Below are 22,334 nucleotides of genomic sequence, written 5' to 3' on the forward strand. Positions count from 1 at the left end.
CATTGAACTTCACAATATGCCTCTCAGCCCATTTCTCCAGCCTGTCAAAGTCCCTCTGGATGGTACCACAACCCTTGGATGCATCAGCCAATCCTCCCAGCTTGGTGTCATTTGCAAACTTGCTGAGGGTGCACTCTCTCTGGGCATTCAGGTCTCTTGTGAGGATGTTAAACTGTATTGGCCCCAGTACTGTCCCCTGGAGTACACCACTGGTGACTTGCCTCCCACTGGCCCTTGACCCACTGGTCAAAATGCTCAGAACCTGGCTGTTCAGCCTGTTTGTGGTCTGTGTCACTGTGCACTTATTTATCTAACCCATTCATTGTTAGCTTGTCTGTGAAGATGCCAGGCAAACAGTGTCAAGAGCCTTACTAAAGCATGTCTTGGAAAACTTCCATACTCTATAAAAAATTGTAGCACACTACAATTGGAATAATTGTATGTATTACTTTTCTTTTAAAACTTGTAAATCTTATTCATGCTTTTTTGAATGCCGGCATCATTTTAGTATAGAAGATACTAGCATTTCAGCCAATTTGCTTCACGCTAAATAAGTTCTTATGAAATGTTATTGGTTTTTTTCTTTTTGTTATGCTAAAGTAGAAATGCAAATAGCACTGTAACTGTTAAAATCTTGTATGATGACTCTTGCCTCTGTTGAAGGTAGAAAGACCAAATGGTATTAGGTGCAAAGTTATTTACACCTGGTTTTAGAGAACTGTTTTAGTGAAGACCTCTTCATGGTGACATTTCATCAACAGCTAACATTGCCTTCTGACAGATGGCTTGTAAAGACGATGGGAAGCCACACTCTGCTCGTGTTGAAGCCAAGGACATTTTTTAAATTCTCAGTCTTTATGAGACAAGGATAATGCTCTTTATGTATCCACAGATGCATCTAGGTGCTCATTTCAATGCCATTATGCTAAAATTTTTAGAAATTATTTTAAATTTTTAACATCACAGTTTTTTGGAAATCTGTGTAAGAAACCTTGAAATGATTCAGTTGGTTTAGATCAGGCGGGTGGTTCTTGCTGAAATGAAGCTCCTGGGAGGCATCAGATACCCAAATTTTAGCTTCGCTTGAAAAATTGTGGCTCAAACAAGATTCTACTTTTTTACAGTAGTGATTGTTAAAGTGCTTTGTAGAGGTGTGGCAGAGTTACCTATTAGATAACTGAAATAGAAGGTTCCTTGATTATTTCTTTCTATCAGAATACATTTGGTACCTGAGATTTGAATGAGTTCCTAAAGTGTAAAGGACTTATGTTTCTTTATTCATGTAACTTGTTACACATACACGTGTCAGCTGTCCTTTAATCTAAATCCTTTTACTTTTTTCTCATGTCTTTGCCTTCGTAGGTTAAATACAAGGAGAGTATTGGGAAAGGAACTCCAATTCCTGATCTTCCAGAAGTGAAGCGTGTAAAGGAGACACAGAAGCACATCAGTTCGGTAATAGCTGATATTTTCTAATAACTTATATGCTCGTGCAGAGCTCAAGCTCCAGCCTTTGGTAGTGTTTGTGGGTATTTTTTGTTGGAAAGAGAACAGATCTCTGAAACTCCTATATTCAGCAGCAGGAAGTTGAAGTATCTGAATTTTTGCAGTAATCATTACAATCAGGCACTTCCCCTATTACTTTTCTGACCTTTTCTAAACACAGAACTAGAAACAAAAAATACCCAGATGTCTTACAATTAGTCTGAAAAAATGGATCAGCTAAACAGAACTTTGTGGAAAAAATAATGGGAGCCTTTTTTGTAGTCACAAAAATTAGTGACCATTATAAGTGAAAGCAGTATGTAGCTCTTCCCTTACCTAATGGAGTGTGGATTTTAATACCCACAACATACTTTCCTGATTTTGCACCACGGCTGCTTTACTTTGATCTCTGCACACAGAACTGAGTCAGAATATGGTCTTGCATTTATTGGTACCTCAGATGTTTGCTATGTAATGCTGAGGGGCAGTGACACCTGTGCAATGAGTATCTTACGATTTACCATTCCTGATTTACCATTTCTGATTTCTTTTTCCCCCTTGAGCTGTTTATGATACTAATGTGTTCTACAGCTCACTTTTGCACAATTGTTTTTTCAAATGATTCTTCATTTTTTGAACCTTTTGCATAATTTTTTTTCTCTTGCTGTGATTGCTGTATTTTTGTATCTTTTTATTGTTTCAATGACAGCAAACAGTGGTTTGTTTATTTTTCTTGATGGTTTTGGTTTTTGTTAACTTGTTTTTTAGCATTGCCTATGTGACTCTTTTTATGAAAAATGCAGGGTTTTTTAAATCAAACAATTACAAACCAAACAAAAAACAAAACAAATAATATGACAGCTAAAACTCAATTGTTTTTTCTTACTAGAGACCTAGAACAAAGTAAAATAGTGGTGTTCGAAACAAATATTCACAAAAATCAGAATGAAATAGAGCCCACAACAGAGTATTTTTGTATTAAGCATGTCTATAAAAGGTTCAGCTGTTTAACACCATAAAAATTGCCTACGTTAATGCTGACTGCCTGAAAAGTAATACTATTATATTTCATAAACTAAGATGAAAAGAAGAGCATACATACCTTTCATGCCATGTCAGCAGAAGATTCAAACTTGTGTCCTCCTGAAATGAAGTATTCCATTGACGTCAATGGGTTCAGGCACCTCAACACAGACATTAAGTACTTTGCTGAGCTGCTGGCTGTGCTTATAAAGATGCACACTGAGTGAAATAAATTGTGCATATATTTATGATAATCCCAGATTATTATTTATCTATAAACCAGGTAAATTATCTGTCCGAATATACTGTAGTTGTTGTGGAAGGAATGTGATCATCTCACCTTGCTGGGTGCTTGTGTTCTGCAGGTGTTGTACAAAGAGGACCTAGGGACAGGTATCCCAACACCTGTCACTCCAGAAATAGAGAGAGTCAAACGCAATCAAGAACACATTAGCTCGGTATTTAAAAAAAATTATAACAGCTTATTTTTGAGTAACATCCTAACATATAATCTGGTTTTCTTCAGTGGGTTGGAATCTCACCATTCTGTCTTTTCCTTGGCAACATTTTTAACTCCTTTATATTCCACCTGTTTGTGTTTGAACTTTTTTTGATGATTTACAACTTTACATGTTTCGTTAAAGAATCAAAACTGGAAGTTGCTGTGAAATTAACATGGTGTTTCTCTCCATGTTTGTTTTTTCTTAACCCTTTATCTTCTTCTATCTGTATTCATATATTTATAGAATAATCAACCACCAGCCTCTTCTTTAATATTTGCCTCTACAAGTGTGAATTAACTAAGAAGTGATGCTGATGCTAAACATAACTCACAAAATAGTCAGATTTAATGGTTTTGCCTGTGCTGAGTGCTTTTTTTTCTTGTGGAAACTTTCTTGTACCTCACAGGTGTTATACAAAGAGGGCTTAGGGACTGGCATCCCAACATCGCTTACTCCAGAGATGGAGAGAGTCAAACGTAATCAAGAGAACATTAGCTCGGTATTGCTCAATAAAACAAACCCTACCATTTCCTATGCAAATCAAATCCCTTTAACTCCTCCATATTAAATTTTTCTTTCAATTTTTTGTTGAACTTTGAACAACTCTTTCTTAATCAAATCACTAAACCTTTGTCAGTATCCTTATATTTTAATTTTTCACTCCATCTAATTGTCATTAAATTGTACAAACTGTGAGATTTTAACCTTGTTTACTTAAAGCAGTTAAGCAGTACCTTATTTTTTAACCCAGTGAAATAGTAATAGTCTGAGTGATGTCACTCTCCTCTTCAATAACAAAGTCAATCCTTCTAACAGTCTTCAGACTCCACACAGTGGGTGCACTGCAAATGAAAAATGAACTCTAAACCCTTCCTGAAGCAAAGCAACCTAATGTAAATTGTGTGTACTGTCTCTTTTCCTGGTTTTGCTGGGCTGGGTGCTTTAAGTATCCTACAGGTCTTTATAAGAAAACCTGGGTGGCATTCCCGTATCACTGCAGTATGAAAAAAAAAAAAAAAAAAAGGACAAAAATTGCATCTATAAGGAAAAATTATTGTAGTAATGAATTCTATCCAGACTGTTTCTACTCCTAACACATTCCAGTCAAATGACCATTACGTCATAATTTTGTTCTATATTTCTGTTTCAATTAGAGCGGCTTACAATTTGATTTGACTCACTCTGACCCAAATCAGACATGACAGACAGGAAATTCAGTCCTGACTTGAAATTAATAGGAGAGTTCAGACAAGCCACTGTTGTTAAACGTTTCGCTACCTTAGTTGTCTCTGAGGTCATGGAAGCTCTCTCTTATGCTGGTGAGCCTATTTAGAAGTCTTAGAGGCAAAGCTGCTTATGCCAGATCTTTTGTTTGAGTAAAGAAACTCCTTTGCAAATGAGTTTTCAGGTAACAGGACACTTCTGCAGTTCTTGCTGGCATTATTTGTGTGCCCCCAGGTGAGATGGCAACAAACCTCGCAGTAATATTAGCAGATTGTTTTCATGGAGGTTTTTTGCTAGCCTTTGAACAAGGCTGACAAAACTCTATTTTTCATATTTTGAAGTTTCACTATGTTAAATTACTTGTCTTCTCTCTCTCTCCTCCCTGTCCTCCTCTTTCCTTTCCTTTCCTTTTTGGTTGTGTTTTTTTGTTTTATTTTTTAATATTCTCTGTTGCGGCACAGGTATTGTACAAAGAGGGGCTGGGCATTGGAACCCCAGTACCTGTCACTCCTGAGATGGAGAGGGTCAAACGCAACCAAGAAAACTTTAGCTCGGTATTTTTTCATCATTTAAGAAAAAATGTTCCCTGTAACTATGTAACACTTGTAAATTTTCTACTTCCTCGAATTAACCTATAAACATAGAAATATCCCCTTTCTGCTATTATATATTTTAGTCACTGTTGTGTTTTATGTACTTATTTTTTAAAATATTTTTATTGTAACACTTGATGCTTCATGTCCTTTAATTTTTAAAGCTTTTTTTTTTTTATTATACTGCATATAATCTTAAGGCATTTTGCATTTTTAAAAAACACTGGGTTTTTTATTTGCTTAATTCCATTCCTCTAATGCTTTCTTATTCTGCGGAAGCATACCTAAGGATTAGGATCCAGTGTTTCTAGCTATGAGAAGACTTCCTCTAAATTTATCATACTTGTTAACTGTTTTATACTTCCTAATTTTTCCTGCTTTCTGGTATATTTAGTTGGCATAAAAATGATGTGTGTTAGCTCCATCAAGTGCAGTTGGGATTTTTTGTTCTTAACTTTTTTTGAACTCCCATGTTACCCCGCAGGTGTTGTACAAAGAGGATCTGGGGACAGGAACCCCAACACCTGTCACTCCTGAGATTGAAAGAGTCAAACGCAATCAAGAGAACTTTAGCTCGGTATTTTTTTTAGTTTGAAAAGCAGCAATTTCTCTTTAAATCTATTTGCAAATAATTTTAACACCAAAAAACCCTTCTTGTATTTCCCTGTAATCAACTTACACAAAAAAGAATACCCTGCTCCCCATGTTTTGACATTTTTTTCCACTGTAGTTGTTACTTTGTTTTGATCAGATCATCTTACTAATGATAACTTTTAGATTCCATATTTCCATCTTCCTTTTGATTCTGAACATATTTATTTCTCTTTAATATCTGCTTTTCCTTTTGTTAATCACTTCAATCCTTGGTTGTTGGGTTTCCCTCCCTCCACCCCCCCCAGTTTTACTGCATATAAAAACTAAACTATTTATTGCCTGATGCAAATCTGTGGACACGACCTCAGGATAACAGTCCTCTGATACATGCCAGTGTAACCTGCCCTGGTATTTATGGAATGGGTAAATGAAATGGAATTAATGTCTTTATTCCTTCTGCATTGTATTTGATGCCTTCTTCCTTCTGGAGTCATGTTGTTGCACAGAGAGAGTGGCCCAAACCTCCAGCTGCTGTAAACTGCTCTAGATATGTTGGGAGCACAGGTTTGCAGGGTAAAAAAAAAAAAAAAAAATTAGTAGCATTAGCCTGTTTCTCTGGGTGAGAAAAGTGTCATGTATGATAGAGAGCATTAGCAATTATGATTTCTCAGGTACTATTTTTGCACATATACCTTTATTATGATCATGTCTCTGTATCCTTCCTGTAATAAGCAAGGTAGATTCTTTGATGATAAACTTTGGATAAAGAGTACTGTTTCATTCAGGGAATGGATGACTCTTCGTTGGGGGGGGGTGTGTGTATATACAGAAAAGCTTCTAGGAAGGCGCGCTATGACCTGATTCTCTAATGGCTCAAGTACAGTCAGGAAGAGTTTTACCTCACTGCTGGGGAAGAGATGATAATATACTTCATTATAATTTATATAAAACTTTAATCTTCTAATTACTCACCAGTTTTAAATGTCTACCTTGAGAAGCACTTCAGCCAGGAAGGTATTCTAGCATTCTAGTAGAAGTCATACTGATGTATCAGTGTGTAACTCTGTCTTCAGAGTTTTAGTTTATTATTTTTATGGATTTTTTTAATCCCTGTGTTTGTTCGGGGCACCTCAGAAAAACATCTCTCATGTTCTACATGTTCTCTCAGCAAACAGAGTGTTACTGTTGTTTGCTTGTTCCTTTTTCTTTTTTTAATGCAGCCGTGTTACCCCACAGGTGTTGTACAAAGAGGATCTGGGGACAGGAACCCCAACACCTGTCACTCCTGAGATTGAAAGAGTCAAACGCAATCAAGAACACATTAGCTCGGTATTTTTTAATTTGAAAAGCAGAAAATTCCCTTTTAATCTATTTAAAAATACTTTTAACACACCAAAAAAACCCAAAAATTCTTGTTCTCCTATGATCAACTTACACAAAAAATAATATTCTGGTCCCTTTGAGATCTTTTTTTTTTTTCTCCATAATTGTTACTTGCATCTTTCTTGTTCCTCTTTTTTATTACATCCTCTTAATAACTTTTAATTCCGCCTTTCTTTTCAGTCTGATTATAATTTCTTTCCTTCTAAAAAACATGCTGTTTTCCTTTTCTTAATCACAACAATCCTTACTTTTGTTTTGTGTGGTGCTGTTTTGTTTTTTTTCCCTGATTTTACTTACTTTCTGTATGAGAACTAAATAGTTCTGTGCCCGATACAAATCCATGGCTGTGACCTCAGTATAACAGTGCTCTAATACACATGCTAGTGTCATCTGCTGTGATGTTTACGGAATGGCCAAATGAAAGAGAGTTGATTTCTTTGTTCCTTTTGTGTTGCATTTGATACTTTCTGCCTTTAGGGGGTCTATATCGGTCTACTGTTACACAGACAGTTTTTCTATATAGCTCCTGAGAAGCAAAGAGAGAAGGTATTCTAGCTTTCGGCCAAAAGGCATTGCAGAGTGTTAGTGTTTAGCTGTATAGTGTTGAGAAGCATTCTAATTTTTCTCTTTTATTCCAAGCTTTGGCTCGGAGCAACTTTGAAAAACATTCAGTTGGTTTTCTCATAAGCTGCGTGTTACTGTTGTTTGCTCGTTCCTCTTTTTGTTTTTAATACAGCCGTGTTACCCCACAGGTGTTGTACAAAGAGGATCTGGGGACAGGAACCCCAATACCTGTCACTCCTGAGCTTGAGAGAGTCAAACGCAATCAAGAACACATTAGCTCGGTATTTTGTGGAGGAAAAGTAGTATTCCCTTTAACTCCACTTAAATGGAACTTTTTAACTTTTATTAAAAATGAACAATTCCACTCCTTACTTCCGTTTAATCAACTCATAAAACATCCTTTCTTCTTCCCTATACTATATTTTCCAATGTTACTGACTTACCACTTCTTCATATATGTGATTATTTACATTATCCTAAATATTTTTAACCACTTTGCTCCCTGTTTCAACTTCTTTTTTCTATGTGGGTTTTTTTTGTTTGTTTATTTATTTTCTTAAATCCTATCATTTTCCTGTTGTACTGCTGTTGTCATAGACAGAAGGGGGGCTGTCTGACTTTCTGGCAGGCTTCAGTGGTGGCTAACAGCCCTCTTCTGCCATGAAAATGTGCTTGATGTTAGAGGCTTTTGTGTTGGATTTGTGGCATCTGCTAAGATAAAAACGTAGACCTCTTTGCCTTCAGACCCTCAAGGTGCAATCCAGCCTTCATTGCTTCCAGGGGTAGTTTTGGAGTGTGTTAGAGCAGACTGAGCTCCCACAGATTCAAATATTTGACTTCATGTTGGATGTAATTATTATTGAGTTGTGATTATGTTTTTGGATGCTTCTTGTCGCTACACAGGTGTTGTACAAAGAGAGCGTGGGGATTGGGACCCCCACTCCTATCACTCCAGAGATGGAGAGGGTCAAACGCAATCAAGAAATCTGTAGCTCGGTACTTTGTTAAGAAAAAAAAGTTCCCTTTAACTCTATTTAAAAGAACATTTTAACAGTTTTAATAAATGGATGCTGTAACACTAGTTCCAAAATAATGCTGGCCATAGCTCTAAAGCAGCTTACAGAAGTGATTACTTCTTACTCACCTCTTGTGTGGTTTACAGTGGTGACTTTAACTTAAGAGTTTTTATTGTTTTCCAAGAGTGATTTTAATGCCCTGTTCTAATCCTAAAATCACTTAACAAACTCCACTCATTTTCTCTGCAGTGCTGACATTCTTTTAAAAAGAAAAATTATAATTTACATGTTCGTAGAATCCTCAGCCCCTCCATATGGTATTTTTGTGGTCTCATTTATGCAGTATGTATTCAAGTGTATATATATATACTTACATACGTATATGAGTGATCCTGTCGTTAAAAAGCCAGTATGCCAAACCCTACTTCCCTAGCAAAATACTTCTAAGTACCTTCTTTAAAAATATATGCACTACGTAGGTCCTGAGAAAATAAATACAAGGAAAAAATGCCTTGGGCTTGAATTTTTTCTATAGATAACTTTTTATTTATTGTTGCTTTCTTTGGCTCCTTTCTTATGTCTCATAGGTGTTGTATAAAGAGAACATAGGGAAAGCAACCCCAACACCTGTCACTCCCGAGATGGAAAGAGTCAAACGCAATCAAGAAATCATTAGCTCGGTATTTTTAACAGGAAACCAGTTCCTAAAGATCTGAATGATGTGTGTAACTGCAGCATTTAGTAATCTGTGCTTTCTAACTTTAGAAGACGAATCTGTGGTGTAGCATAAACCTCCTACCTTCTGTGCTTACAAACAAGTGGTGATATCTTCTTTTTAATCGTCATGTCTTCTATTTAACACTGTCTGAAGCAGGATTTTACTAGAACTAGGTTTGCAGTTTTTTTTGATGGATATAATCTCTGTGCAAATTTTTTAAACCTTTCTTACTACAAGTATATAGTGTTGATTCCATACAGGGTCCATTTCTGCATCCAAGTGGTTTAATGGCAAGCTCCCATTGCTGCTTTTGGGGCAAGCATTATGCCCCAAACCTAACCCTTTCTAAGTGTAATGATTCAAAAGCCATGTTGTATGTTGGATTGGTTTTGGTTTAGTTTGTGGTTTGGGGGATTTTTCTGGTGATGATACCTTTTCAATGACATTCGGATACTCCCTTGTATCCTGTAGGTTTTGTACAAAGAAAATGTGGGGAAAGTGACCCCAACACCAGTCACTCCAGAGATGGAGAGAGTGAAACGGAACCAAGAAATCATTAGCTCGGTACCTTAAAATAGATATATTTCTTTTTTTTTCCTTCATGCTTATATCTTAATAAAGTAACACGCTAACTATCTACTGAAGATTGATTTTAATTTAAAAAATAGATATATTTCTTTCTGCCAATTAATCGCTCCTCTTCTAAAACAAAATTACTTTAGTGTTAACGGTTTGATCCAGAAATTTAGGCCTTTCCTACAATGCAGTTTGTGTACCTGTGGGCTCTATCCAGATAATATTAAAAGCTTAGCAGCCTTTGGTGAACATATTCAGGTTTATCTCTCTATGCTTAGTGTTTGAGCTTTCATTAGCTTTTCAGGGATATTTGACTTTAGCAAACACAGACTAACAGGAAACCAATACTCCACCCTAACACCCCCACGTCTCGGAGCCGTGTGAGACTGCATTGCTCTCACAGGTGACTTTGGATGCCTTGAACAGAAGGATGCAAAAGCAACAAGGCTGTTCCTGTTCTGGGTGGCATATCAGCAAGGGCTTTTAGGTAGCGTCATGGTTGGGGGAGCTGTGCAGGTGTAATGGTGCGGTGATACCAGACACCCATCCTCAACACCCTTCTGTATTTGGCTGCCCAATGTAAGTGTGGCAACAAAACTCCCTCCCTAAAGGTCAGAGATTGCTTCAAATACAGGCAAAATATCAGATAAAGCATTTCTTCACTAGTTCACTAGGGCCACAGGCAGCTTCCCCAAGTCATTGTCACAATTATAGCTGGATAGAGCCCATCTTTGTTAACCAGAAAAATAACAAGCTTTCCTTTTACGGTTTATTTTTCTTTCCCTTCTTTACAGCAGTAGATGTTTGGCTTTTGTGCAGTGCTGCGTATCATAATCAGTTGTGACTTTTTTAAAATTTGATAACAAAGTAATAATTTGTGTTCAAATCCTTTTGATTGGGGGTGTGTGTGCGCTTGCAGGGTTAAGATACTGGATACATCTTCTGTATCCCACAGGTGTTGTACAAAGAAAACTTGGGGCGAGCAACCCCCACCCCTATGACTCCAGAGATGGAGAGAGTCAAACGCAATCAAGAACACATTAGCTCGGTATTGTCTGGAAGATGTAAAAAGGATATGATAGAGCACTTACTTTTTTTCTAAATAACCTAAGTTTGCCTGGTTTTAACCAACCTTCTAATTTTTTCCCTCAAACATAGAAAGTCACCTCTTAAAATTATACTATTTAAACAATTTTTTTGTCAATTAACTTTTTAATACTATTTTCCCTCTGACCTTTTTTTTTTTCTTTCATAATGGATGGTGTTTACTCTAAACCCAGTAACACTACAGCTTTTAATTTGTACATTTGTGACTCTGAGTTACTTTGTGCTCTGTAGGTTGTATACAAAGAAGGCTTAGGGAAGGCAACCCCCACTCCGGTTACTCCAGAGATGGAGAGAGTCAAACGCAATCAAGAACACATTAGCTCGGTACTGAAAGAAGACAGACAACAATCTTATATTAAAAATAACCACTCTGAACAAAAACTCCACTTCTAACTTAGCCTTATTTTCTCAGTTTTCCTTGCTTTTGCATATTTTTCCCTTTGATTTTTACCTTTTTCTCTCACAAATAACTTTTTTAGATGCTTTATTTCCCAAGATCTTTTCTACCCCTGCAGTGATTAGTATGCTTAATCAATAACACCATTTACAGAATGAGCTATGACTTACTCCAGTCTGATTTGTGGACACCTTTTTGCACATTGTAGGTTTTGTACAAGGAACATCTGGCAAAAGGAACTCCAACACCAATGACTCCAGAGATGGAGAGAGCTAAACGCAATCAGGAAAACATCAGCTCGGTATGTTCTATTCAGTTAATACATGAAACTGTTTTTAAAAGTAACATTTCAATCCCTGAAATCCTTACTCACAGTAACATTGCAGATGTTAACATAACTACCTAACTACCTAGTTTGGAAGTAGGAAGTAACCATACTAAAATAAAATCCTTTAATGCTTGCTTTTTACTTTCTACAGCAACTGAGCAAGTCTTCTGTGTGATTAGCTGCTTTAGTTTGGAGGGTTTTTAAACAATAGTTGAATCTCAAACAACATGTATTGCCTTCAAGTCTCTTGCAAATATGTTCTGTTTTTACTGTCTTACACTGCATGACATGTAAAATGATTGCTCTTCAGTAACAGTATGCTATGTTAGATTGTTGACGTTCTATATTAAAACATGATAAATCTGGAAATAGCCTTCAGGCCCTATTTTACTAACCTGTTAATCCAGAGGCAAATCCCAAAATACCCCATTGTAAATTTTTATATACGTAAGATCACAGGATGGTTTGGGTTGGAAGGAACCTTAAAGACCATCTAGTTCCAACCCCCTTAACATGGGCAGGGACACCTTCTACTAGACCTGGTAGCTCAAAGCCCCGTCCAACCTCGCCTTGAATGTTGTCATGGCTTGATAAATCCAGAAATAAAGTATCTGCAGATGTTTACAGAAGTATGATGTGACTGTTATAACTTAAAAAAAGAAACCTTACAAACCCAGTAAAAACTGTAGTATATCAGCGAAAAATACAAGTCAAATTATGTTGTCTGTTCCACACTGGTAACTTCACTGAGGCCAGTGAAGTGCAGGTCAAATATATGAAAATAGTACCTGGATCACTATTACTGCATTATTACCTCTATCTGTTGTTAAAAGGTTAAAAAGACAAGGCTCTTTTAATTAAGAAAAGGAATGTTTGGTATCAAGGCCAGAGCTGTCCATGTCTCATATAATTATGAAGAATAATTTTGTTTTGCATTCTAATGTTATTCACCAGTACAGCTCTGCTGCTTCCCCTGCCCCTTCTTTGCCAGGTTGCTTCAGTACATCTTGTTCCTCGTGATGCAGTAGTTTGGTGCCCTGTGTTCACTTCCTTTTTCTCATTTGGCAGGTTCTTTATTCAGACAGTTTCCGAAAACAAGTACAAGGCAAAGCTGCGTATGTACTGGATACACCTGAGATGCGGCGTGTGCGAGAGACCCAGAAAAACATCTCTACAGTAAGACCATTTATAGATGTATTTATAACTTGGCAAGTGATGTAAATAACAACATAACTTTGTTGCTGAGGCATTCTAGGGTTTGCAGCCTGAGCACAATGTATATATACCAAGTCTAGTTATCCAAGTAACTTAAGTGCTAAAGAGCGATTGCAGGAGAGGGGTGTTTGGGGTTAGGCCCTCTCATTGTTCCTAGGTTAGAGAAAACAAAAGTTCTAAACAGCAGTGCACCTCTATACTCGAAACTTACCTGAGGTGAGCAGGAATAAAAATTACTCATCTAAAGCTACAGAGAACAGATGCTTCATTTTAAATTGCAGGTGAAATACCATGAAGAGTTTGAGAAAAGCAAAGGTAGTTTCACACCTGTAGTTACTGACCCCATTACAGAACGCGTGAAGAAGAACATGCAGGACTTCAGTGACATTAGCTACAGGGGCATCCAACGGCGAGTAGTGGAAATGGAGCGAAAGCGCGTGGACCAGGATCAAGAGACGCTCACAGGTAAGCAGAACGCAGGTTTTATAACAATTCAAGTACTTGATTTACACAAAACACAAGCTGACCTGGATGAGTTGTAGCATTTAAGATCAGCCCTATCAATTCAAACTTATCATTAGTTGGAGATGATGTTTTTATCAAAGTCCATTGCAAAAATATTCTCTTATAGCAGCTGTAAATCATCTGTGGTCTGCCTGTCCCATTCTGCCCAACTTTGTAACGTAATGCTGGATTTACATTTCTTACTTACATTTTTAACTTCATCACTATGCATACTAGAGAAATACCTCACTGATGTAGATTAAGTAATAAATAAATTAAGCCTAATCTGTGCTATAGATTTGAGACTTATGACATACTGCTTGCCCTTTTCTGATGTGCTTTCGCTCCTCTTTGGGACAGATGTGCTGCTCAAGTTCTGAAAGCTGCTTGAGCTACAGCATCTCCTCAGAAGATGCCCTTTCTCTTGCAGGTCTTCGTGTGTGGCGCACTAATCCTGGTTCAGTCTTTGACTACGACCCAGCAGAAGACAATATTCAGTCCAGAAGCTTACATATGATCTCTGGTTTGTTCCATAGGCTGTAGTATTGTTTGTGCAAAATAAATAGGTTTTGTACTTGTGCAAATCCAACCAGTAAAGCTGACAGCTTGGGGATACTAAAGCACAGCTTCACACTCCACCTGTGCAAGAACGCAAGTGTAGTGTTATGCGCTGACTTAAACAGGGCCAAGATTTCAAATGTTATAGAGGGACACAATTCTTGTGAGAATTAACTAGAGGAGAAATCGTCTATAGCTCCTCCTCACCAGCATACCTGTTTTTATGCTAGCTCCATAAATGAAGCTAGCTGTTTAATATAGCTATTTCTCAAAAAATATGTTAATCTTATATATAAATGATCTAACAAAGCCATGGAGAGGAGTGTTTGATCCACAGATAGCATGATACAGTGGCTTACCCGTAACGTGTGCTTCCTTTTTAAATAACTAAAAATACTGTTCCTCAGTTACCTTTTTTCTTTGTTTAAACTCCTTTCCTGCTAATTATTTGAATTGCATCCTGAATGATTGAAACCACAGTCTTGGGCATGGCTCAGCTCTGTCAGCAGATAAGGAAAGCACAGGATAATTGAAATCGAAATTCTGAAAGTAGCTACCACTAAAGGGAAGGAGGTTGGAGAAAGAAAAAAAAACAAACCCTATTAACAGGGACATAGTAACTGTGCCTTTCTGAGTAGAACTTCAGCATGTTGTCCATAGAAGACTTAAAAATGGCAAATACCACTGAGTAACCATAAAAATACTGTGATTAACTCACATGCTTTTTTCCATTAACTTTGTAAAATACAGTAACCAATCCTGCTTAGCATGCATGTGGCCTGTGTCAGTTTTGTACTCTAGGCACAACTTTGGCAACAGTGGAGAGCTTTAGGTATTTTTACAGAATCTGTGTGTGTATATATACAAAGTAACCTATATATATGTGTGCGTGTGGGTGTGCATATACATGTTTATATCCACATGTATTTTTATGTGTGCATCTCCTTACAAAACAAAAATGTAAATTGGTTCCTGCTGCTTCCTCCTTGCAGTCCAAGCCCAGCGCCGCAGCCGGGAGCACTCCCGCTCTGCCAGTGCCTTGAGCCTCAGTGGTGGCGATGAGAAGTCCGAACCCTCAGATGGCGTGGATCAACATTTGTCCTACTACAGCAGTGGAGGCCTCTTTGCCACTACAACAGGTAGGAGGAGAACAAACTTGCCACTTGCTCCCGTATGAGGACACATAATATCCAGGCTGTCTGGCAGAGCAATGCTGGACATGGGCTCATGTTGAGTAATTCCTTTAGCCAGGAAAAAGCACAGAAGTACATCTGCATAATGTCGAGATATAGACATAACCAACAGCTGCAAAATAGTGTTTCAGATTTGACCCACCTAATGACCCACCCATGGTCTTTATTCAGAGCAACTCTGACCCTATTGCCAACTCTGTAGTAAGCAATACAATATGTATTTTCCTTTTGTAGTGGGCTACAAGCACGCTAAAACCATAGAGTTACCCCAGCAACGGTCATCATCAGTTGCCACCCAGCAAACAACAGTATCATCGGTTCCCTCCCACCCATCTACTGCTGGGGTAAGTAACATTGTTTGGTTGTATTAAGATACGCATTCCCAGCTTACTGAAGTTCATACCAGCACCTACCAAAGGTGCACAGCCCTGGAGGTCTTCAAGATCTGATGGCGTGTGCTCCACATCATGCTTCAGACCATGCTAATCCAGGACTGAGTTGGCCACACGCCTACTCACTGGCCTGAAGCTTGGTACAAACCCCAGTGAAGGTGTAGCAGTTATTGGAGTGGGACAGACCCTCCCCTGTTCTTGAACACTTTAAATTAACATGTCTTCCTCTCCTGAGATTGAGTCTTGGAGTAGCTATATGACAATGGGTATGGCATTGCCTCCCCCACAAGATCTGCTGGGAGGCAACAACTTAAAGTTATGGCTGGAGCTACCTGGAGCCAATATTGCTCAAATACACTGCAAACATGTCCAGCCTCAGTGCTGCCAAAACACACAGGCTGTAACCCAAGGTACTGTGAGACTTGGGTATTTAAGGTATTTAGTTATTGAGAAGAAATGTTTTGTGATCTGAAGCCAGGAGATTTAGGCCAGGCAGATGCTGCCATCAGTAATACTGTTAGAGTACTGAAATAAGTTGAAGCATAACTTGCCCTTAGCCTGCTTTTACATTTTGTTTCTCACCAACAATGTCCGTCAGTGCTGACAGCAGGGCTATAAACATGTCTCCTTTTTTCGCCCCCTTTCCCCTCCTTAAACCTGACAGAAGACCTACCGGGCCATGTATGACTATATGGCAGCTGATTCTGATGAAGTTTCCTTCAAAGACGGTGACACAATTGTAAACGTACAATCCATTGATGAAGGCTGGATGTATGGCACCGTCCAGAGAACCGGCAAGACTGGCATGCTGCCTGCCAATTATGTAGAAGCTGTCTAAACCCAACCACCTCTTCCCATAAAGCACATCAGCATGGCATGGACATGCCGGAGCCTTAGGAAAGGGTCTGTAACACTTTCTCCAAAGTGCCTTATTGTCTTCCATGTTGATAGCGCCTTATGAACTGTGTGGGGGAAAAAAGTAACTGCAGAGCAAAATACTCTTGAAACATCCTTCCAAAACATATTTGAAAACTACCACCTGTAAGCACACTACCAGGCATTGCTCAGAACGCTATTTCTTCCAATGCCAAAAAAAGCAACACCCTACATTTTAAAAATATTGCCTGGAACTTTCAAGCACCACTATGCCGGAACATGATCCAGCTCAGTCTCTCCAAAGTTCTCTACATGTACTTATGACTAAGATTACCAAATATTACTTTATTCATTCTCCCATAGAGAGAGTATTTTTCTGGGCTATTCTAAAATGTTTGAATTTATTCACTTCTTTTCAATACAAGCAATATTTAAGCTTAGTATCTCAAACCAACATTTATCTGGGGCTGGTGGGGAAACCAAACCCCAACCCGAAAGCCTGTCCTTCTGCTTGCTGAGCTCTTGTGCACGTGATTTTCATGCAACTGTTCTGGGGTCAAAAGCTATTATTACTTGTAAATTAGTGCCTAAATAAAGCTAATGTTTCTGCAGTATGCTTGCTTCATTCACTCATGCTGAAGAGTGGGAATCAATCTCACAACAAACTGGCTTTGTTCAGAAAACTATTGAGAAAGGGAAAGAACCCAGGAGGTGGTGGAGGATGCAACAGCCACAAGAAACTGAGGGGCTCTGGATGAAGCTGGACAAGTTGTATCATACCTGAACACAAGGGTTATTGGCTTCCTCTACTGAAGCAGTTGGTGCCAGCTGGTTTCCGAGAAAGAAGGAAGTAAGAAATCACTGTATACTGTGTCCAAGAGAGACTAAAGATTAAAAACAGGTTAGCAGTAGAAGGAACTGCAACATGAACTCTGAGGAATTCAGAGTTCAAAGGGAATTCATGGCATGTCATGGTGTACACAGCCAGCTTGAAAGTGAAACGTCCTTCCTCAATGTGGGGTTCAGGACTGCCAGCACTGAAGGGCATTCGTTAGTTAAACAAAGATGTTAACGCCCTTTCGAGATGTGTTAGGAACATCCTTATATGTGCAGGGCACTGGACACAAGAGTTGAACAAGCCTGAGATGGCAGACTTGGAACCAAAATAATATTTTCAAGAAAGCAAGAAAACCTGCCAACAACTCATCACTGGCACTGTTCATGTCACAGCACCAAGACACCTCTTTGTCCCATTCACTGTCTTCATGAGATGCATGAACAGAGCAAAGAATATTGAGAGTTCTGATGACAAGTTACTGCCAGGTCCTCAAGGACCTGCTCCTACCTTAAGGCAGCAGTTCAGCTCTCCCAGCTTGTGGATCCAAAGCAATGCTCAGGGAGGGCTAAACACGGCTGAAGGGAAAAAACAACAAACTAAAACCACAATACCATTAACAAGTCTGGGAACTATCTGCTCTTTTATTTGCCCATGTGTAAGTTCTAAAACCAGCTGCAGCAATTCCTTTCAATACATGTTCATTTTGGTAGCTACAGAACAATATATACAAATTAGATTTCCAGAGTAAAAACCAGGAACTCTCTCTGAAGGTCTCTGAGAAGCAGCAATGCATTCCATGCAATTATAACTCAAAATCATAAGTTATTAACCAACATTGGCTGTAAGTCTGTACACAATATACAAAGAGCTCTTGTCAAATTTATTCATTTCCCAAGGGAAAAGTCTTCTCTACAGAAGGAGAACTGCTGCAAACAAAGAACATGGGGAAAAGCCTGAGACATTCTGCAAAGTCTTTTGACTGTAAGGGCACATTTCATTATCAACTTCTTAGTGTGATTCTTAGAAAAATACATGCAAAAATAGATGCCTCCTGGCTGTCAAATACCAGGTTCCTGGACTGTTGCTGGGGTACGGAATTAAGCACATCTTATCTCAATACAAAACACTGTGCTGAGAGATTGCCGCCATCTGTCAGGGTGTCAGCAGCTTCAGAGGAAGCCAAGGGGGCAGCAGGCGAGTGGAGCCATGAGATCGATCTCTTACCAAATACCATGAGTTTGCAGCAGTAAGAACACTTAAGATTTGAAAAAATAATTTAACTACTTTGTTGGTTTGGTTTCACAGTCTTTGCTATTGCACAACTTTGTCGAGTTTTCTTTCACTACCTGAAAGAAATATGCATAGCAATACAATACAAATACCTCTAGTAGCGAATGAGTAATCCCACAAATTACAACCAAAAAAAAAAAAAAAAAGCCCACCCAAAAAAAACCTAAAAATAAAACAAAACAAACCCCAACAAAAACACCCCAAAAAAATAAAAAGGAAAAAAAAAAACCCCAACATCATACATTTTTCTCACATAGGTGTTAAAAAATCTTTTACAGTACAAAATGCACAGTTTAAGGAATAATTCACCAGTAAGAAAAGAAGGGTTTGGCAGAAATTGTTGTAACAAAATTCTCCTTACTTAGGAATGGTAAGCACCTAATCTGAATTTTCATGGGGTGGCGACTTCCAGCGAGCCTGCAGATTTTTCATGATACAGTTTGTCATGCCAACAAGTTTTTCTTGCATCTCAAAAAGCTGGCTGCCTGAATAGCTGTGAAGGTCTTCAGCGCTCAGCTGAGCAACAAGCGCATCAATCTGGCTCATCAGATCTGCAGGGGGCTGGTCATTTGTGTTCACGACAATGGGTTCAATCAAATCTGAAAAGGAAGGACAGTAGGGCAGGGCAGTCTGCCTGTCTGGATTTAAACCTAAGCAGAGTTATGTTACAGCTTCTTTTGTACTAAGTAATATATTCAAGCAGTCTATAAAGTAGTTGTCCCACACAATGAGAGCTTCTGACAGAGGCAGCCCTCAGGACTCCACGCTACCCTTCTTTACCCTTTGTACAATAAAATTAAGGAAAGACATGAAAGTGTTTGATTCAGATACTGCCAGTGCCAGACTCTGAAACTGGGCAGCTGAGGAGAAGTTACTGACCACTTCTTTGTTCTTTAGGTAAACAAATGCTTCAGGTATCTCGTAGGAAGCACAAACATGGGTTCCTCTGAGCTACCAGGCCAAACTCCAAAAACGCATGGAAGAATTCAAATGAAAAGCTAGGCAACCAAATCCAAACTGGGTATCCAGGGAATTAACCCCCTCCTCTTCCACCACCTCCAGATGAGGCACCACCGAACTACCTCTGCTTCATCTTGCTTGTTTTTGTGCATGCCCAAAGCCATAGCCGTTACTACACCATTAAACAGCTCAGGACAGAACATGCTGTGGGATTCAGAAAATTAAGTACTTAGAGCCCTGCCTAATTTGTTCTTTCCATGCTTATTCAAGCTTATTTAGGGAAAACCAGCATCCTTCCCTCAAAATATGTAACAGGCTTTAAAAAGCCATTGTCACAGTGTGTCACAAAGTGGCTAAGTCAAACACCTATATAATGTGCTAATATTTGTAATATTTAAAAAAAATCAAGTGTTCCCATAGGAGAATGAAAGCAGCAATATAGCAGAAACACCCCAATCCTAAGCAAAACCCCAGCAATATTTACCTGTTGCAAGTTTTTCTTCCTCTACAGAAAGAGATTTATCTTCTACATTACTTATAGGCTTCTCTGTGTCTTCAAGCACTACCATTTCCTCAAATCCTCGAGATTTTACCTGAAGAATTTTTGGGAAAGAACAAAAAATGCATTTTCAGAGAAACAAAAATAAGATTACATGGTGGGACATGTTTTAACCTCATACTAGATACAATCATTATTCCTGTTAATAATATTGTAAGCCAAGTCTTCTGTACCTTGAATTCCCAGGTGACTGTGACAGGTAGAGGTTAACATTTTAAAGTGCTATTTCTAACAGGGGAAATCATGTTATTCCTCATGATGGATAATAATAATGTTATTCCTCATGATGGATGTTAGCAGTGCATTAGGCCAATACTGGCTTTTTGGGTACTAAAATTAAACTTTACCTGTTGCTCATGATAGCCTTTCAGAGCTCTTTTAACATTGGAAATTTTCGGAGAGCGGATGGGAAGAGTTTTGATTTCTGATGCTGTCAAAGTACTCAGATCACCCACTGTCTTAATGTTCTTTGCTCGAATAAGCTGCCCCAAGCCTCTGGCGCTGCAGCAGGGGAGAAGGAAAAACAGATTATTATCTGGAATTCAAGTCCTTTCTGCCTGGCATGGTGGGGCAGAAAGGAATCTTATATGAATGCTGGTTCACACGCACATAAGTGAAGGAAAAACCAAGATGCAAATGACATTCTGGCTGCAGAAGCACACCTTTCTGCAGTTTATCCTACATCCATCAACGACTAGCATTCTAAAGCCCACTCACATGTAACAGGAGTGGAAAGAAAAGGAGCTGAACATACTAGCCACAGCCATTCTTAGCAGCTCCCACTGCATGTCTATAGTTTGTCACGACAAGTTACCAAAATTCAGATTGGAACCCAAACTAGCTGAGCACGTGGCCTTTCTTGCATTTGAAATGTAGGTTTTTTCCCAAAATCCTGCTTCTCCTTCAGGACACAGAAAGCTCCAGCTGCTTTGCTACAGATAGTCACAAAGATCAGTCTGCTCTGCCATATGAAGTGGAGAAAGCTCCTGGTGTTCCTGGATGTGAGCTTTTCATATTCTTACAAAAAAGATGACTTGAATAATTCCAAAACAGTTAAGTCTCTCCCCACCAAAATAACCTCTCTCCTTTAAAAAAAACCTTGCAGAAAGATGTCTCCAAGTTATCACATTCTGCATCAGAAAATTTGGCTTCGTAGGTTTGGTAAGAATTCTGTTTCTATTAAATTGTCATCTTCAAAAGCAACAATCCACTTACCATATGTTTGATGTAATCTGAGGTAAAATTACATCGACTGGCGCTTTGCAGCCAACTAACGCAGGATACATGCATTCCATGGGGCCAGGCAGTGACTCCTTAGTCATTTCTGTGATCTTGAATAATACAGAAAAATTATTAAATTGACTATCACACAACTGAGTATGGGAAAAAATAGAAGAGATACATGAACCAAAGCACATCTTACTAAACACTTCTTTGAGCTCTTAAATTTAGGGTTACGAGATCCTGGGGACAGAAATCCTTTGGTTGGAGTGGTAATATGCTGGATAGAAAAAGAGGAAAAGATATCTCTCAGGATCACAGGAATTCAGTTAATTGTAAGATCCTAGCTATCTAGATCTCAGAGCACGCTTGTCTTCAGAGAGGAGTAACAGAATCAGGCTAAACCAGTTACAGCTACACCTTACATCAGTAAGGTTTCTTACCTGTACTTATTCTCTGCTCTTATAATTGTAACACATACTAAAGCAACATTACTGATAATAAACAAGAACCGCGAGTACTTGTGACATACAGAACAGAAGTAACAGAATTTACCTTGGCCTGAATATTAGATAAAATTTTAAGACTTCGGGAAGATGGTGAAGAGTGGGATCTAATGACAGGGCTTCTTCTATCTATGTCATCTGCCAGTCCTTCTTGATAAATTGGATTTGCAAAAGAGACTCGACGAATCTGTTTTTAGAAAAGAGAAGTAGTTTTTATAGCATGAACTCAAACCACCACACTCTGGGGAAGTAAGTCTGAGGAGACAGAACAGCTCCATTTGAAATAAAAGTCATTAATGTTCTCGAATGACACAGATAGTGTTTCAGTGAGGACAGGAAGCGTGGCTTACTCACTGCTGAAAGGAACAGCAAATGCATTTTGTTAAGCTGCTCAAACCCCGGTGCCAAGACCCTGACTGATTACAGCAGTTCTGCAGTGATGTGTCGCACCGCAGCACAGGCAGCAGCCTAGACTTGGGCTCTGTTTTGAAAATACAACTCCCCACCCCTAGCCCTGTGATAACACAGGCCTGTCAGGGCTTGCACATTTCAAAAAGAAATCTCTACGTCTTCAGCATAACATCATTTACAACAAAAAATACAGTCAATAATTCAAAATATTTGAAACTCATTACACTGCAGACACTGTTACACATCCTGATTATGAACCAAATGAACTGCAAGCATCACATCATGAATCACATCGTAGTA

The 22,334-nt window shown here is 38.6% G+C and overlaps 2 protein-coding genes across 5 annotated transcripts in view; one reads left to right on the plus strand and one right to left on the minus strand.

Annotated features, from left to right (window-relative positions):
- The window catches only part of NEB (nebulin), a 128,701-nt gene extending 111,850 nt beyond the window's left edge, over window positions 1-16,851 (plus strand). The window contains exons 143-160 of the mRNA XM_030488081.1: window positions 1,363-1,455; window positions 2,874-2,966; window positions 3,418-3,510; window positions 4,697-4,789; window positions 5,313-5,405; window positions 6,659-6,751; window positions 7,558-7,650; window positions 8,973-9,065; window positions 9,575-9,667; window positions 10,635-10,727; window positions 11,018-11,110; window positions 11,392-11,484; window positions 12,580-12,687; window positions 13,008-13,191; window positions 13,661-13,753; window positions 14,781-14,927; window positions 15,216-15,325; window positions 16,038-16,851. Of these exons, the coding sequence (XP_030343941.1) occupies window positions 1,363-1,455; window positions 2,874-2,966; window positions 3,418-3,510; window positions 4,697-4,789; window positions 5,313-5,405; window positions 6,659-6,751; window positions 7,558-7,650; window positions 8,973-9,065; window positions 9,575-9,667; window positions 10,635-10,727; window positions 11,018-11,110; window positions 11,392-11,484; window positions 12,580-12,687; window positions 13,008-13,191; window positions 13,661-13,753; window positions 14,781-14,927; window positions 15,216-15,325; window positions 16,038-16,211 (1,932 nt within the window). The 3' untranslated portion in view covers window positions 16,212-16,851. The remainder of the gene's footprint in view (window positions 1-1,362; window positions 1,456-2,873; window positions 2,967-3,417; window positions 3,511-4,696; window positions 4,790-5,312; window positions 5,406-6,658; window positions 6,752-7,557; window positions 7,651-8,972; window positions 9,066-9,574; window positions 9,668-10,634; window positions 10,728-11,017; window positions 11,111-11,391; window positions 11,485-12,579; window positions 12,688-13,007; window positions 13,192-13,660; window positions 13,754-14,780; window positions 14,928-15,215; window positions 15,326-16,037) is intronic.
- An 849-nt stretch (window positions 16,852-17,700) lies between these two features.
- RIF1 (replication timing regulatory factor 1) overlaps window positions 17,701-22,334 on the minus strand; it is a 35,524-nt gene continuing 30,890 nt past the window's right edge. For 2 of the 4 annotated variants that reach the window (XM_030487854.1, XM_030487858.1), the window contains 6 exons: window positions 21,673-21,810; window positions 21,320-21,397; window positions 21,112-21,227; window positions 20,244-20,397; window positions 19,822-19,930; window positions 17,701-18,976 (listed from right to left, as the gene is read on the minus strand). In XM_030487854.1, coding sequence (XP_030343714.1) covers window positions 18,756-18,976; window positions 19,822-19,930; window positions 20,244-20,397; window positions 21,112-21,227; window positions 21,320-21,397; window positions 21,673-21,810 — 816 coding nt within the window. In that variant the 3' untranslated portion in view covers window positions 17,701-18,755. The remainder of the gene's footprint in view (window positions 18,977-19,821; window positions 19,931-20,243; window positions 20,398-21,111; window positions 21,228-21,319; window positions 21,398-21,672; window positions 21,811-22,334) is intronic. The other 2 variants (XM_030487855.1, XM_030487857.1) reach the window with 2 other exon arrangements.

Source organism: Strigops habroptila, chromosome 5 (assembly GCF_004027225.2).
Source record: "Strigops habroptila isolate Jane chromosome 5, bStrHab1.2.pri, whole genome shotgun sequence".
In the NCBI taxonomy this organism is placed as follows: domain Eukaryota; kingdom Metazoa; phylum Chordata; class Aves; order Psittaciformes; family Psittacidae; genus Strigops; species Strigops habroptila.